At 47.4% G+C, this 17,221-nt stretch overlaps 1 protein-coding gene and 1 pseudogene across 1 annotated transcript; one reads left to right on the top strand and one right to left on the bottom strand.

Annotated features, from left to right (window-relative positions):
- Positions 1 to 5,562: 5,562 nt before the first annotated feature.
- On the top strand, positions 5,563 to 10,087 carry LOC123163172 (polyadenylate-binding protein-interacting protein 7). The gene is made up of 6 exons (XM_044580925.1): positions 5,563 to 5,964; positions 6,903 to 7,702; positions 7,976 to 8,369; positions 8,627 to 8,697; positions 9,369 to 9,493; positions 9,601 to 10,087. The coding sequence occupies exons 2-6, from the start codon at positions 6,959 to 6,961 to the stop codon at positions 9,881 to 9,883; spliced, it is 1,617 nt and encodes a 538-aa protein (XP_044436860.1). The 5' UTR covers positions 5,563 to 5,964; positions 6,903 to 6,958; the 3' UTR covers positions 9,884 to 10,087.
- Positions 10,088 to 13,240: 3,153 nt separating this feature from the next.
- LOC123163171 (putative F-box protein At1g30920) lies at positions 13,241 to 15,229 on the bottom strand (annotated as a pseudogene).
- Positions 15,230 to 17,221: the final 1,992 nt, after the last annotated feature.

Raw genomic sequence — 17,221 nt, 5'->3', positions numbered from 1 at the left:
GGAGTTGCATAATGTCATAGTCGGAGGAATATGTATTTGACATGAAGAAAGCAATAACAATAAAACTGAACGATCATAATGCTAAGCTAACGAATGAGTCTTGTCCATCACATCATTCTCCTAATGATGTGATCCCGTTCATCAAATGAAAACACATGTCTATGGTTAGGAAACTTAACCATCTTTGATTAACGAGCTAGTCTAGTAAAAGCTTACTAGGGCCACAATGTTTGTCTATGTATTCACACATGTATCAAGTTTCTGGTTAATACAATTCTAGCATGAATAATAAACATTTATCATGATATAAGGAAATATAAAATAACAACTTTATTATTGCCTCTAGGGCATATTTCCTTCATTATACTCATCGACATGCAAGTCTGAAAGATTACAAAACAATGGGAAAATGACTTTTCTTCTTTCTCGAAGTATTAGCTTTAGAAATAACTGAGAAACAACAAAAACACGGTGAAAACCAAGCCAAAACTATTTATAAAAAGTGATAAATTCTCGAGCCATTAGACACCATCACCTAGCCTTCGCCTTCTTCTTCATCATAATCCTCATCAAATAATTCGATTTCATGGATATCCTCATCAAACAATTTAGTTACATGGGTATCCTCATCAAACACTTTAGCTTCATGGATAAGACCCGTCGGTAAGGAAATCAAGCTAGTAATCATATGACTAACACTCCATGAAACTGGATGCACATCTACAACTAGCAACATACATGAAAGATTTATATAGTTGCAAGAAAAGGTAAAACTTGTCATCATGGGAATCGATGACAAGCGTAGTTGGTGTCGCCAGAGATGTTGCTGCTGTCAAAGTTTGGATCATTGCTGCTATAGACCTGATCTGAGACTTGAACTGAGCTCTATATCCACCCCTTTCTCGCAAAAGCGAGGCAACTATCTGGTACAATAATACACGCACACAGTGAAATAAGAATCTACAAGTATATGGATCATACACACGGTTAACAAACCAACTAGCAATAAAATGGTAACATGCTAGGAGCGCTGACTCAAGTAACGAGAAGGCAATATGAAAGTTAGATATACTAGTCATCTAGGAAAATGCTAAATTTTATCATCATAAACATTCCCTGCTATAATACACATAAACTTATTTCGGCCAAAGCTCTTTGAAAGTAGGAAGTAGGTCAACAGAGTTACGACTTTATCAGGGAAACTAAGGGGGTGTTTGTTTTATGTCATCAAGTGGAATGACACTGGTCGGTTCCATCCCCAAGACCAATTCCCGTGTTCGGATGTTCGAAGGAACCGGAACCACTTGATTCCAGGAACGACATATTCCATGATTATGTCGTCCCGAGCGGTCTCTCCAATTCGAGCAGATCACGCGGAACCGCGCGCTCCCACGACCTCCCCTCCTCACCCATGACCACTACAGCCTCATACGCCATTGGGAGAAGCCGCTCCGAGCACCGGGAGCCGTAGGCGTGCGCTGCCGCTCCAAGCACCAGGAGCCGCGGTCGGGAGCAGCTGCTCCAAGCGCTAGGAGCAGCCGCTCTAGAGGCCGCCACGCTTGAGCATCGAGGACCACCGCTCCTGGTTCTGCGCCACCAAGCCGCCGCCGTGCCGCATCAGCGAGCGAACGGTCGAACTGTGTCGCATTAATCAGAAAGCCGCCGCCACCGCCACTCTCTACCCGGGCCGCCGGAGGGAGGGACGAGAGAGCCGAAGACTCAGGTCGGGCCGCTACCCAAATTGACCTCGACACCTAGGTCATGGCGCCAGTCGTGGTCAGTTTGGAGTTCTTCCTCAAGGCCGGCGTCACATCAATTTTTGTCATTCTGACCCAGGAACGGTTCCATCCTACTCAATTCTCTTCTAACCGAACACCAAGATGGAATCATTCCATTCCTCTGGAATGGAACGGTTCCATGACATTTCACTTGGTTCTAGAACCAAACACACCCTAAGGGAAACCCCCTCCTTGATTAAAATAAGAATACTTTAGGAGGAGCAGGTAATGCACTTATTGATTGCTCATTTGCATTGAAACAACGACAAACTAGAATTGGTCTACACAATATGATAGACAACTGAAGCAACATATACACCTAGCTTCCAAATCAAGCACAATGGATAGCGGGCTGATAGCGGATTGGGGTCCGCGTAGCGGAATGCGGATAGCGGGTGATATTGCGGGCGCTATGTCCACATAGCGGATTTGTAAAAACACTAGATTGTTGTGTATATTTCTAGATCCTTCACAAAAAGTAATTACACTTTAATTTGATCAATAGCGGACCCTATTGCGCTAGCGCTATTGCGGACGCAATAGCGGATGCTATCTCCACTATTTGAAACTATGCATGCACTAGTTCCTTCCATATCAAGAACACCCACCCTTCCAAATCAAGAAAACCGCTAACACATGATTTTGCCCTAGCCATGAATAACCTGCTTAAACCATAACAGAACCAAGGGAAGAGAATTTACTTCTGAACTGGGGATCGAGATGAAGGCGAGGTTATGGGGTCGTCGCTTCGTATTTGGGGAGCCGGCACATCCGTTAGTCATCATAGACATCGATATACATGGACTTGAGAGAAGGCGGTGACGGCGGCCGGGGATGGCGGCGGCATCGATCGAGGACTTCAAAAGCAACTGCCAGAGACTTGGAGGCAGCGGCGGTGGGGGGCGTCGGATGCGAGGGCGGTGACGCCGGGTGGAGAGTGAAGACGACCCACTCGTTCCGACGAGTCTAGACGAGGCCAATCCAGAAGGTCCATTGACGCCGAAAAATTAGGTCAGACGAGTCGACCAACGGGTAATGCCGGTCCATTCCCCCCAACTTGATGGAAGGGGGAGCGGGGATCATGGCTCAGGGCATCTCCAGCCGCGCCCCCAACAGGCCCTCCCCAGGCGATTTTGCCACGCCGGCGCTAAAAAAAGGCCCCAGTCGCGCCCCCAGAAGCCCGTTTTTCGCCGGCTCGGGCCAAAACTGGTGCCGGCGGACCCAGGCCGAACCCGGCGCCCTGGGGGGCGCTTGGGGAGCCGGCACAAGCGAAAAAGGCGCGTGGGCCCGCCCTGGAAGCGACCAAAGGGCCTTTTCCAGCCGTTTCTTGACGCTTTTCCCTCGCATCTCTCCCGCTCGCTCGCCTCCCTCCCGCCATTCTCTTCCTTTCTACCGCCAAACCCCCTCCCGCTCGCCGCGAAGAAGCACACCATGCCGCCGAGGAAGTACGCCATGCCGCGCACGGCGGCAACCGCGACTGGCGCCGTGGCCCAGCCGAAGCAGAGGAAGCCGAGGGCGCCGTCATCGAAGCCACCGGGCCTGTCGAACACCGAGTGGAGGGTGGAAGTTCAGCGGCGCGAAGCAGTCACCGCCGACAGGCGGAACAGGGCCATAGCCAAGAAGGCCCGCGACAACGCGGCGCGCGCGGCGGCGTCTTCCTCATCGGTCGACCAGGCGGGGGTGAATCCACCTGTCGTCAGCCACGCCCAGTACGCGCCCTGGGGACAGCAAGGCGCCGGATCTCCATGGGGTTCATCGTCGCCCAGCTACGCCGACGGCGACGCGCACGGTGGGTTCAACCCAAACGTGACCTTCCCTCATGGTCACCCCGCTACGCGCACGCCTTCGCCCGCCTTCGTCGGCGTGCAGTACCCTCCATACAACTACTCGCCGCCCGCCGCCTATGCGTCCACACCGACGCCCCATCTCTACCGCGGACCGCTCCCCTTCTCACACCTCGGCGACACCGACGACACGGGAGCCGACATGGACGACATCATCGCGACAGGATCGACTGCGGCCGCCGAGTCTCCCGGGTTCGCCACCCAGGACGAGGTAGTGGACCTCAACGGTGACATGGAGGCCGAGCTCGGCTACGTCTACGGCGACGACGCGCAGGAACCCGAGGAGGACGAGGAGGAGGAGGAGGAGTCGGCTCCTGTTCCGACGAAGGGGCGCCGGAAGAAGAAGAAGCGGGCGGCTAGGTCAGGCGAACCGCGCATCAAGTGGACGTCCAAGGAGGAGGAATGCCTCGCCGAAGCATGGAAAGTCGTCTGCCTCGACCCGACCACCGGCGTGAACCAGAGCTTGGACACGTACTGGGACCGCATCAAGGCCGAGTTCGACGAGCGGAAGCTCGTCGACCCCTACTTCAATGGCGTCTACATGCAGCACGGCTCCAAGGCGATGGCGGACCATTGGGGGTGTATCCAGTTGGCGTGCAACAAATGGCATGGAATCGTCGAGGAGGTCGCGGCTCGCCCGGAGAGCGGCGCCAGCGTTGAGGATCAGGTACGCACGCCGTTCGCACGCATATCTTCGTCCCCTACGCCCGCCGCCCACCAACTGTTTGTCCCTCCGCGCAGCTGCTGCGTATGTTCGCCATGTATCGGGGCGACAACCAAGACGCCGACTTCAAGCACCTCCACGTCTACAAGCGCATTGACAAGTGCGAGAAGTGGGCGGAAGTCCGACGTGCCCTCGACAAGGCCAAGGAGACATACAAGCCAAACGCGACGACTCCGGGCACGTCAGAGGGACGGCCGGACGGCCACAAATTGGCAAAGAAGGGGAAAAGCGCCGACGCGGCAACCGCGCGAGTGCAGGAGTCCATCGAGCATTGCCTCGCCGATGCCCAGGCCCGGGCCGTCCTACGCGAAGAGAAGACCGAGGCGCGGTGGTCGTCGCTAATGAAGAGCAATGCCATCAAGCTCGACCTGCTCCGGACGAACGTCGCCGCGAAGAAGAGGAACACCGACATGGCTTTTCTGATGAGCGGGGCGGACATGCTCCAGAGCAACGACGAGAAGCTCAAGGCGTGGTACCTGGTGCAGCGCGGCCTCATCCTGAACGAGCTGCCGACGGCAACGCCCACGCCCACACGGACGCCAAGCCCGAACGACGTCTCTACATCGCCGCCCAGCAGTGCCGAAGCCGCGCCGACGCAGCCCTGCACCGAAGCAGCTCCGGCAACGACGAGGCCGCGCACGCCGACCCCGCCGAGTGAATCGTTGCGCACGGCGGCTCTCTGTTTTTTGTAACGCCAGACTACGTCCGTTCGATCGGCGTCTTTTAAGAGCGGGAACGACCAAGTTTGAATTTCCGCATTCTGGGGCCGGCGCGTGGGGGCGTGACTGAGAGCTAGGTCGTCCCAGAGACCGAACTAGCGCCGGCACGCCCCCAAGCCGCTCTATTTAGGCGCCCTGGAGGCCGAACGGCTGAAGATGCCCTCATGGACGATGGCAAACAGGAACCACGAAACGTTGTGAAGCAGACGGGCGGAGGCAGACCACGGAACCACCGGCGGGAGCCCCGCCGATATTTCCCCCTCGGTCGAATCACCGAGCCGCATATTCGCGTCGCACCGCGGGAGCGGAGACAGGTAGCAGGCAGGCGCACGCGGCCCTGCCCTCATCCCGCCACCGATCCCAAGGCCAAGCCACCACCCACCCATCCTTCCCCTCCACGCCACAGCTCCATCCCGGCCCCACCACCCGCCGCGTCGGGTCAAACTCCACCATCCCTCGCCTATCCTCCTCCTCCGCCTCCCCCCTCCCGTCCGTCCGTCCCTCCTCCTCCCCTCCCCTCCCCTCCCCACGGCCACCCTCCACCACGCCACAAATCCCGGCGACCCACCCCGTCTCCGACCCCGCCTCGGCCACCACCTCCGAATCCCCTCCGTCTCCGCGCCGGCTCCGGCTCCGTCTCCGTCTCGTGGGCGGTGACGACCCGTACCCTGCCCCGCGTCGGGGAGGGGCGGCCGAGGCTTTTTATCCTTCGCGCCCCATATGGGCCGGTCGCCAGCCATATATTACTACCAGCTCATCGACCGGCGGAAGGGCATCGGCTCGCGTTGGCGGGAGCTCTCCAGATCTGCCGCGGACGCTCGCCTCGTGTAGATCCCGTCCGGATCTCGGCGCGGCGTCGGCTTGCTCTCTCCTCAAGCCTCTGCTAGAGCTAGAGCTGTGTATGATTCCGATTCGGGGTGGCGTAGCCCTAAGCTTATTTTCCTTTTCTGTTGTTTTACTGTTACGTTTGCCGCTCATGCGAATTTACTAGTATTATTTTTGCGAATTTACTGATTTAGCGGCGAGGCGAAGTTATTGCCGTAAAAGGGCCAATGCGTACGACTGAAGCGTTAGATATTTCAACGTCCTAGCCGGTGAATTTGGCGTATAGAAACTGCATGGGGGAGATGCAGCTTTTGTGACGCTGGCGGTTGTAGTAGTAGCTCAGGCAGTTATATCTGAGCCAAGAAAGGCCACGCCATTTTGTGTGCAAATGGGTGACGCCCTATTCTAACGCCCTTTTTTGGAAAGATACCTACCGTCTTTTAGGCCTTGTGTAAATTTGGAAACTTCTATTACAAGTAGGCCTTGTAAATTTGGAAACTTCTATTACAAGTAATGCTGATAATACTGTTGCCATGTCTGCATGATAGTAACAAAAAAGAAACTTTTTGAAGCCTAACAGTACGATTTAAAGGACCGACTAGTTTGGCAATTCTAACAACTTGTCAATTAGTTCATCCATATATGTCATGTAAATTAATAAATGGCTTACCTAGATTAGAGTTCACATTTCGTTTGCTCTAAATATGACTCAAATAATTGGAGCCAGACCTTATTGGATTAGTTTTTATTTGCGTGTGCTGTTTTTGATAAGCATGAAATTGTTTTTCCCTCGAAAATAAAATCGATTCTCAGTAATCTGGCATAAATTTATTATTTATAGCTACCTCACAGAAAATTATGGGAGTAACTAAACAGTTTTGCAGATTAGCAAATAGCTTCTTGCCATTACAGGATACATGGCTTTTCTATTTCAGTTATTCATAGGAAATGTAATTCTTGTAAATGTGCTGAACCATACTAATACTAACCTTGATGTTTACCACCTTTTCAGGGTTTGGGTAAATCTTATTGGAAGAGTTTTCCTGTACATGTAATTTCTGTTAAAAGATGACTTCACTGAATAAAGTTGTTCCAAATAATGGTGATGCAAGGTCAATGTTGCCAAATAAAATCACTGCATTAAATCCCAATGCAGCAGAGTTTGTCCCTTCATGTGTTATTAGACCATCCTATGGTAATAGCACAGCTTCAGATGCAAGTAAGTCTGAACTTAGGGGGTCACCTGGAAAAAAAATTCTAGATAGGTCTGAGTCGTCCAAGTCTAATAACTCAGACGATGAGGCACACCAGTTCTGGCGTAAGCAGCTCCCAGATGATATTATTCCAGACTTCACTTCTTTCGAGAAAATCGAACAAGAACCTGAAGAACTGTCCCTTGCTGGATTATCCTTGAATGCACCTCCTTTCTATGGGACAAAAGCTAGCCGCTTGTCAAGAGAACACCAAGAGTTGTCTTCTTCAGCTAGCAACCTGGAACTTGGGCATACCAATTTATTTTACGAGGATAATTCACAGTCAACCTTTTCAACTGTTGGTTCAAGCAATTGGGAGCAAAATTACGTGGGTGACCTCCACTTTGCTAATGAAAATCAGGACCTTCAGTATGATCCTACCACAGGCTTTACTGACAGTTTTGCTAGTGAGTACGTTGCAGCATCAGATGGCCTTTTTGATCCCCTAGAGTATTTAGCGTCTCAGTTTCCTGGATTTTCAGCAGAGAGTCTTGGGGAGCTGTACTATGCAAATGGATGTGACTTCAATCATACTATTGAAATTCTCACCCAGCTAGAGGTAATCTCTTTCTATCTGTAATTTTCACACTAACTCCTCTATACGTCCAATCAGAGCATTGCTTAATATAGCTGACTCTTCTTGATGTATATTGCTGAAACTTTAATGAATTTTCTTTCTGCTCAAGGCACCAGTATTAAACATATCCTTTGAAAGACAATATTAAAATCTCTTTCCTCTTTATTTGGTAATATACATTGCTTCGAGCAGTTATGTTACAATTGCAACATTCAGTAGTATCTCCAAGGGTTATTTTTTCTTTTGATTTTTCAGATGCAAGTGGATCCTACTTCCAATCAGGCAATGAATTTGACCCCCAGCTCACCAAACTTTAGTACGGGCGACTTTCCTGCCCTGCCAACAGCAGAAGATCAAAACGGTTTCTCTAAGGGAGATATGGATATCCTTGGCTTCTTCAGTGGGCGCAATTCTTCCACCATATCTAGTGGTACTGGTGATTTTGTTTCAGCTGTTCGGAAACTTGCATCGCAGAATTCTGGCCACAACAAGTTCAAAAAGGGTCCTGATTACGGCAATGGTGTTTCTACCGTTTCTGTACCCAAGCAGTACAGTTTTGGTTCTAAAACATCTTCCGGGAACAAGTATCAAAGTGTTAGTAGTGCACGTGCAGCTGCAACTCCATGGCTTGATACTGGCGATGCAGTCGGTAATACTCATCTGAATACTATAAGTTATTTCTTCACATTGTATTGTTGTTATCTTAGAATAGGCAAGTAAGGATTCGTACATTGTGCTTTAGAATGTATGGGTTGAACCAGAATGATGTGGATCATGGATAGATCTCAGGAAGCAAATTATAGTTGGGTGTGCATAATTTGAAGCGTATTGGTGTATTTTCATGTGTTCCTTCTAGATAGATGCAATTATATGCTGATGGATTTATGTTTGTACGTGGCCCAACAGCAAACATGTATTCGGAATCGAGGGAAGAAGCTCGTGATTTTGCCCGTGTCCGAAATGCATGTTTTGAGCAGGTGAGCAGCTTAATTGTTGTCTCCAGATTCTTGGTTGTACATGTATCTATTCTTCTAAACCAATGTACACGTTAATTTGCATTTCTTGTTTAGATATCTGTTCATAAGGAATATTAGAAAGTACATTGGCAGAACCATAGTAGGAATTTGTTGAGGGTTTGGCCTACGCATTGAATTTGGCATTGTTAATCGGTTTTTGTTGAATTTGGCATTTTTAAAATTGGTTGTTGCTGTCTTGCTGTATGTATTGTAGTTGTGTATCATTGTCATGTGCTTATGTTTTTTTAACTGCAGTCAAGAATAATCATAAAATGTCTCCCATTTTAACTTCGTTCCGGCTACACGTCTATGAAAGTTTATCTTTTTTGAATCATCAATGACATTAACCTTGTCTTGTTCCTTTCCTTCCTAAATAGAAGGGCAGACCATTTAAAAAAAGAGGGGCAGAGAATATTCATGTTTTTGTATAATCTTTCCACTACTCATATGCAAGTTTGCAAGCCATACAAAATGATGGATTTGTGCGACTTATTCTAGGGAAGGGCAAATCTGGCCCCATAGCTACTAGTATCATGTAAATTTCATCCAGGATACCATGAGTCGCTACGTCTTGCATATTTGACTCATTAATTTTGTTAGTTGGAATATTGATGGAAAGATGTACTTGGCAGGCTAGACAAGCTTACCTAATTGGCAACAAAGCTCTGGCCAAGGAACTAAGCATCAAAGGTCAGGCCTATAACTCGCAAATGAAAGCAGCTCATGAGAAAGCTAGAGAAGCTATTTATCGACAGAGGTTGCTTTCTCCCCTTTACAAGCTAGCTATGTATACGCTGCTTCTGTGGAATGTCATATTTACAAGCACTTCTGTTTCATCCTGAAACTTTTTGTTTCATTGTCCAGGAACCCTGGTGCTTTGCAACGGGGGAGTGATCGTCTGATTGATCTACACGGCCTCCACGTGAGCGAAGCAATCCATATCCTGAAGGTCGAGCTCGGCTCCCTGAGGGGCATGGCGAGGGCTTCAGGCGAAAGGATGCAAGTCATGGTATGCGTCGGAACAGGCCACCACACCAAGGGGTCTCGCACCGCGAGGCTGCCCATCGCCGTCGAGCAGTTCCTTCTGGACGAAGGGCTCCATTACACGCAACCTCAGCCCGGCCTGCTTCGCGTCGCCGTGTACTAACATCATCTCTTAGGTAAGCACCACAGAGAAAAGCAACCCCCAAAAAAAGAGGAGAAAGAGATGCAGGAGAAAAACTAAAAAAAGGGCTGTTGTAAGTTCTTGGTAGTTGTATATTAAAGGAGCCAGCAGGAGAATAGCCTGACAAAACAGAATACAGTGTAAAATTATACATAGATCCATTCAATTCACATCCCATTCCCCTTCTGCCGTGCTTATTCATGATATGGTTCTGTGGAGTGTGGAGTGCATGCGGGATGGACTGCGGCGAATGTCACACCTGAAAGCGTGGGAAATCTTCTCGGTTCCAACTGACCGGCATTCTGCGGTTATAACAAGGCGTGGGATTGTGTGGACTCTGACGCTTTCACCTGTTTGTTTTATTTTGTTTCTGAAGCCAGGAAGTTCCTCTTGAGAGATCTGCAAACGAACACTCGTGGTTGCTTAAACAACTCATGCGGTGCATCTACATGAGAGTAGAAAAATCCAAAAATGAGCGGAATTAAGAACCTAGTAATTTAATGGTAAACATTTATCATGCTTAGCTTTCTCACGGATATACAGAAATAATTTATGTATGGGCGCAACCAAAACAGAAAGGGTCAAAAACATCCGCGACAAAGCCAACGCAGCGACCTCATTCTGGTACCAGGCATTTAGACATCTGAACTCTTTGTAAAGTTTGTTTAGGAAACTAGTATTGCTCTCAGTGTACAAAAATGGAACCATGCTAAGCAATAGTTACCACATACTGTTTTTTTTTTTGCGGGTAAGTTACCACATACTGCTGTCACCTGTCAGGCATATGGGGATGATCATATCAACGGTTGACCCAGTTTTTTTTGTTTAACCGTGACTGCCACTGTTGATCTGGAGAATCATACTGAATTCAAGGAGGTGTTTCGACTGCTTTCTAAATTACTAACCGACTTTACACTGACATTAAAGCACCTACTCTGCATGGAGGTCCATCCTCCAGTTTCTGATGAGTAGATCATTTTCATGGACATGCCACAAAAAACTGGAGATAATTTCAAATTTGAACGAGAGGCAATTCCTAAGTAGAAACTAACATTTGTTGATCTCATGACACAGAAACAACTTCACTAACCTTTTATTTTCTACAAAAGACAACTAAAGGGAATTCATATTTGATAATTATAAAGGAAAGCATCAAGCAGTACAATGGAAAAGACAATAAGATACAAAATGACCAACACAAAAAATTAAAATTACACCGAAAACCATACTAGTCGTCTTCTTCCTTCGATTGTATGCTAATCGTCAAAGCTTCAAAATTACATGAACCGGCAGTAAGAGAAAGAGACACCTGCAAACGCCCCCGCCATAGCAGGATTTGGAGAGCGCAATACCCACTCGCCGCTAGAAATGAGATTTAGTAACGTTGAAGGAACATCAGTTGGGGCATCACCCCATGGAGCGCAGGTTTACAATTGTTCACCATAGTCCAGAGGGTTGAAGAAACCAGATCATGTCAAATCTGTTGGCTCTCTCCGGGGTAGGGAGGGACCGCCACCACCACCGCGTTGAGGTTGCTAGGAAGCCAAAATCCAATGGAAACAATGGCCTACTAAGAAACACGAAAGGGACGTGTCCCCACTCGTATAACTGTCGACGAGGCCGGCAGAAGGGTGAGGGGAGGGGGGCCAAGGCAGCCGCGTGGAGAAGATCTAGGTTGCAGCTAGGGTTGGTGAGAAAGAAAGGGAGGTAAGTATGTTTAACACTCCAAACTATCTGATTTAAAACAAATTCCCCATCCTTCTTTTTAGTATGGTCAACTCCCTTACATAACTGAACCATGTATTTGTAGAGGAATTTGACTATATATTACAGAATTAAGTTCATTGTAATTTCAAGAATAACTACAAACTTGATCCAGTCATGATAAAATGTAAACCAGGGACTAGTTCAGGATAAATAATTTGCACTGGAGAAAAAGAGAGAGGCCAGATCACTACAACCGTGTTCCAGAACATGAGGGAGATTTAATTAGTTTCGACCGGCATTCCGCTATTCTAAGAACATGTTGGATTTTCCGGACTACATGAAATTTGAGTACTTTGACCTGTTTATGTTAAAAATCCACGCATCCAAATTCTGTTTCTCGAGTTGCCAGGAACTCTTGAGAAAGCTGCGCGCCCGTCCCAGGTGTGAAACGAATACACTCGTGTGGGTATATGAAACTGATTCCCTTTTAATTCACTACTTACATGAAAAGAGGGGAAAATAAGAACATGCAAATATCATGGTCAAAGTTTATCATGCTTCACCTTCGATTCACTTTTGTAGATCAAACTAATATAAGAGTCGATCACTGCATCCTCCAGTTTATTTCCATCCAGTGCAATTTCCAAAGCAGATATATGTGGATTTCACTGAAAAGCCATTGTTCCGACATGGGCCTTCAAAGGGCTGTGAAATCAAATCCCACCTGGAATTGTCCACCTGGAATCCCCTCAAACACCTCGAGAGAATTGGCAGCCTCGTGCAAATCTGATCATTTATATCAAAATCCATGTCGCAAAGCTTGCAAGCTTGATCATGGGACCAAACTCGCACCGCCTGCCATCAAAGACGTCTTATGGAGGATGAGACAACCAAAAAAATATTGTATTTAGGCTCCGCCTTCAATTGGCAGATCCCGTTAGCCATGAAAGGCGCCACCGCACCCTCAGAATTGGAACCGATAGGCAGAACTTGCCCGAATACTCCATCTGAACACTTAATTGCAAAGTTTGTTTAGGGACACTAGTATTGTTGTCACTGCATAAAAATGGAAGCATGTTAAACAATACTCCATCCTTCCCACAATATAAGACGTTTTAACAAGCTAACATAGCTAGCAAAAACGTCTTATATTATGGGACAGAGGGAGTAGTTACCACCTGCTGCTGTCCGGCATACACAAGGATAACCAGATCCAAGATTGTTCCAGTTTGACCAAAGATTGAACTAGTTTCTTTTTTATTTTACCGCAGGTCTAGGAGCTGAACCGTCCCTAGGAGGGCTGGTTCTCATCCTGACGTTGTTGATCCAGAAAATCCAAATTCAACAGTCTAACCAGAATCAATGAACACAAACAGAATGGTTATGGGGACATCTCAAAGCAAAACAAGAATTAGAAACATGAGCATATGCTAACTATGACTGAGTGAACTATATTCTCTAGTAGGTGCATAAAGCTGCAGATTGTTTGATACCATCAATGGAAAACCATGCAGGTTTCATAAAGGAAATTAAGCCTTCTTTATATCCTCTGCATATGCTGTAGCTTACATGGAAGAGCCAATCCAGAAGGAGATAACAAATAAATCTTCCTAATGCGTAAATCAGGGCAAGATCAATATTTAGCAATGGTGGATAGCATATTGCATAATAAAGATTTGCTTGCAGGAAATTAAACATTTCAAGCATATATAATATATTGTTTCACATTTGCCCCATAGGGGAGCTAAAAGAGCGACATCTATAATTATCTTCCCCATAGGGGAGCTAAAAGAGCAACATCCATAGTTATTACATGGAAGCAAATAGATCAAATGACCAAGTTCATTCTTAGAACTAAACATTCCCATTAGAGGCTTCGTTACAATTCTTCATGGCTACATCATTGCTCGAAGAAAAAGAAGGGTATGCGCCTGGACACTAAAAGAAAAGAAAAAATACAAATTGAAGCGCATGTCTGATTTATCCATCACACAACTTCAACTAGAAGATTCAGCATATACCCCACAACTCACGTTTACTAAGACACTAGTGCCATGCCAAGTATGTTAAGCATTCACTGACCATTTGATGTCCATTCCACAAAACAGGGTACGTAAGGCAGTAGGGTGAGTGGCAGACCTTTGAAGAAATCTTCAGAGGCGCAGATAACATGGACTTTCTGATTATCCATGTTGTATGATAATATCTTGTCGTTTCCATGAGTAAGGAAAATCAAATTACATTCTGGATGAATTGCAAACATCGAGTAGTACTCATCGTTTTTGCAACAATCCCTTCCAAACAGTTCAAAACAGTTAATGCTACACTTTAGGGTCCCCACTGTCCACTGTCATAATTCTCAAGAACCCAAATAGAGAGTTGGCAACCATCTTGATCCTCTTCCCAAACATGCAGACGTCCCTGTGACTGCCCAATGGAAGCACCGCCATAGTTGTTTGGCATGCCAGGTGGCATTTTAATTTTCCCCCAAGCATTCCTTTTCATGTCCACTGTGACTATTGACGAAGATCGAGTAGGGAAATGCATAATGCCATTTAGGAAGGTGCTTTCTAAATCACCGACCCGATATGTACAGCCACCATTGCACTGACTCTGCATGGAAGTCCACCCTCCAGTTTCCGATGAGTAGATCATGGCCGCGGACAGGCCATGTTCATAATATGTGTCCAGGGGCACAAACGCCACAAAGCCGGAAGGAGTCGCCGGGTCAAAACCCAGAAAGTATTTGCCTAGGCTGAAATGCGAAAGGCCGTCAGGCAATTCTATAGGGGGCAACACAGTCCACTGATGAGTAGCAGGATTGCAGACAACATAATCGAACTCCTTAGCCTCAGGCCATTTAAAACATTGCCCCGGCCCGGGACAAAATTCCAACCGTACTGCCTAGGACGGCGGGATTTCCAGCATCTGCAAAGGAGCAGGCTGGTGCTCCATTGTTGGATACTGAAATACTTATAGCTGCCACGCAAGAAACGGAGATTGGCGTCGACGATCGGAGGGCTTTTCCCGGACAAATTCTGGAAACACCAGCCGAGATTGAAGTAGAAGAAACCAGACAAGGTCTGCGGCGACCTCTTGCGGACGTCTGGGGCGGAGCAGAGGGCGAGCCATTGTTTGGACACGCACTTGAAGTGGAAGAGCGAGACGTAGGGCACCCGCGACAGGATCTCGACGAGAACGTCCTCCGGGAAGAGCGCCGGGGTCGTCTCCTCCCCCTGCTGCCCATCATCCAGCCTCATCTTCTTGTTCTAAAGATGTGGCATTTCGTTTAGGTCACGGATCGATTTCACGGATCGAAGAATACAAGAGGCGAGGAACACACCTGAGAGGCGACGGGAGTGACGTCCAGGCCAGGAAGCAACGGCGGCGGCGGCGACGGCATCCGCGAACGGGATGGGGCCTCCTCGTCGCGGCACCCGTGGCCCGTCGCCGGTGGGTTGTCCTGCTCCCCGAATACTTGCTCGCCTCCTCCGGGGGCCATTGCGGCTCGGCTCGTCGAGCGTGGTCGCCGGCAGGCCGCACAGGTCGTCTGGTGGAGCGAGGGTTTGGCGAGGGGAATGGAGCAAAGGAGCGGCGGCGGCGTTGGACTTGTGTCGTCACTGGTTGTTTTTTCTTTGGGCTCGATTGTGAGAAGAAAGAGTCGTGGACTTGCTTGGTCGGCCCAATTGAGCCCGTCATATGGAGACCAGATGCTTACAAATCCCTAAAAAAAAATACAAATCCCTAAAAAAGAAGAGGTAAAAAAAGATGCTATTTACGAATCTCATGTCATGTTGTTGGCAATCTCACATGATCAAAACGGCGTCATGAAAACCGCAAACTCTTTAATTCTTGAGCCCCCTTTGATTGTAATATATTCCGATCACGACGTCCTCTTGATACCAAACTAGTACAATTTTAATATCTCTAAGGTCTTACAAGTGAAATGAGTCAATCGATGATGTGGTGTAATTGTACATGATACTAGCTAATTGCGCGTGCGTTGCAACGGGGCATGCACATTCTACTGGTTCAACATCAATCGTGTCCGACATATATCTTACACACATCATATTCTAGATTTTGATAAAATTTGATTTGAGTATGAGTAGGAAAGACAAAAAATTAATTTTGTTGAGGTATTGGAAAGATTTGATTTAATTTGGGATGTGTAGGGGATGACAAGATATTTTTTTATTTAGTTGAGATTTTGGTAATATTTAATTTCATTCGATTGAGTTAATGTAGGGCGTGGAGAGGAGGGGTCACGGAAGGTGGAGTTGGGCGGACGAATGCATCCCCAACTCCGCTTTACTAGTTATGCGCATAACGGTTTGCCTTCCGAAGAACAGCTTTGTAGACGCAATGTTCCTGCTTCTGCTGCATGTGCTTTCTGCGGCCGACTAGAGAGTATCGAGCATGCTTGCTCTTCTGCCATTATGCAAGAAACGTGTGGGATGAAGTGAAGAATTTCTTTCACGTCCAGCAGTGCCATCGTGAATTCAGGTCTCCAAAACAGTGCCTTTTTGATTTCTTGTCTCGATGCACAGATCATGAGGCAACTGTGATGCTGTAACCATTTGGCACATCTGGGATGCTTAAAATTCGGCTTGAAACACTCCTGAAGTTCCTACTCCACGAGGCACTGCAAGCAAAAATCATGGTTATGGACATGATATTCGAGCATATTTACAAACATGTTCCTGTGAATAGATGTGAGACCATTGCTTTTAGCTCTAATTGGTCTCCACCGCCTCCAGGTACGGTTATGTTTTTTTTTCTGATGCGGCTTTATTTCATAAGTTCAACAAGTCTGGGGCTGGTGTAGTAGCTCTAGACCATATGGGTCAATGCATCAAGGCGTGTACTGAAGTGTTGTCTGCTTCTCTCACACCCGAGATGGTCGAACCTTTGGCTCTTCGCAGAGCAGTTGACATGGTGTGTGAGGAACACTTTTTCCATGTGATCTTTGCCACTGATTGCCTCACTTTGGTGCAAAGGCTGAAATCCAAAGCCCACGATCGTTCTGTTGTTGGTTCCGTCATTGATGATATCAAGATGGCAATTCTAGGCTTCTCCTTAGTTTGTTTGTGCACGTTGGTCGGCAATGTAATGTGTTGGCTCATGTTATAGCTAGTTTTTGTTTTAACTCTTTTGGTCTTTTTTTTTGGAAAAATCTTCCAATTTATTCATCTTCAATCAGGATAGTACAATAAACACTAGAAATAATAAAAATTACATCCAGATTCATAGACCACCTAGCGACAACTACAAGCACTGAACAGAGCCGAAGACGCGCCGCTGTCATTGTCCCTTCCTCGCCGGAGCCGGGCAAACCTTGTTGTAGTAGACAGTCGGGAAGTCGCCGTGCTAAGACCTCATAGAACCAACACACCAAAACTCTTCTGGTCTTTGTGTTTTCAATTCTGCTCCGGAGTGTATCCAAGAGGCTTTGTATGACTTTGTTATTTAGTCAATAAAGGGCCGATGTTAAAAAAAAAAACTCCGCTTTAATAGTAGAGATTGTAGATAATGGTGACGGCGGGGAAGGAGGAGGGCAACTCACACCATGAAAAAGAAGCAGGACGAAATATACACTTATGAGGACCGATA

This window comes from Triticum aestivum, chromosome 7B (genome assembly GCF_018294505.1).
Source record: "Triticum aestivum cultivar Chinese Spring chromosome 7B, IWGSC CS RefSeq v2.1, whole genome shotgun sequence".
NCBI lineage: Eukaryota > Viridiplantae > Streptophyta > Magnoliopsida > Poales > Poaceae > Triticum > Triticum aestivum.
The sequence above is the reverse complement of the archived record's forward strand: the minus strand, read 5'-3'. Positions and strand labels throughout refer to the sequence as shown.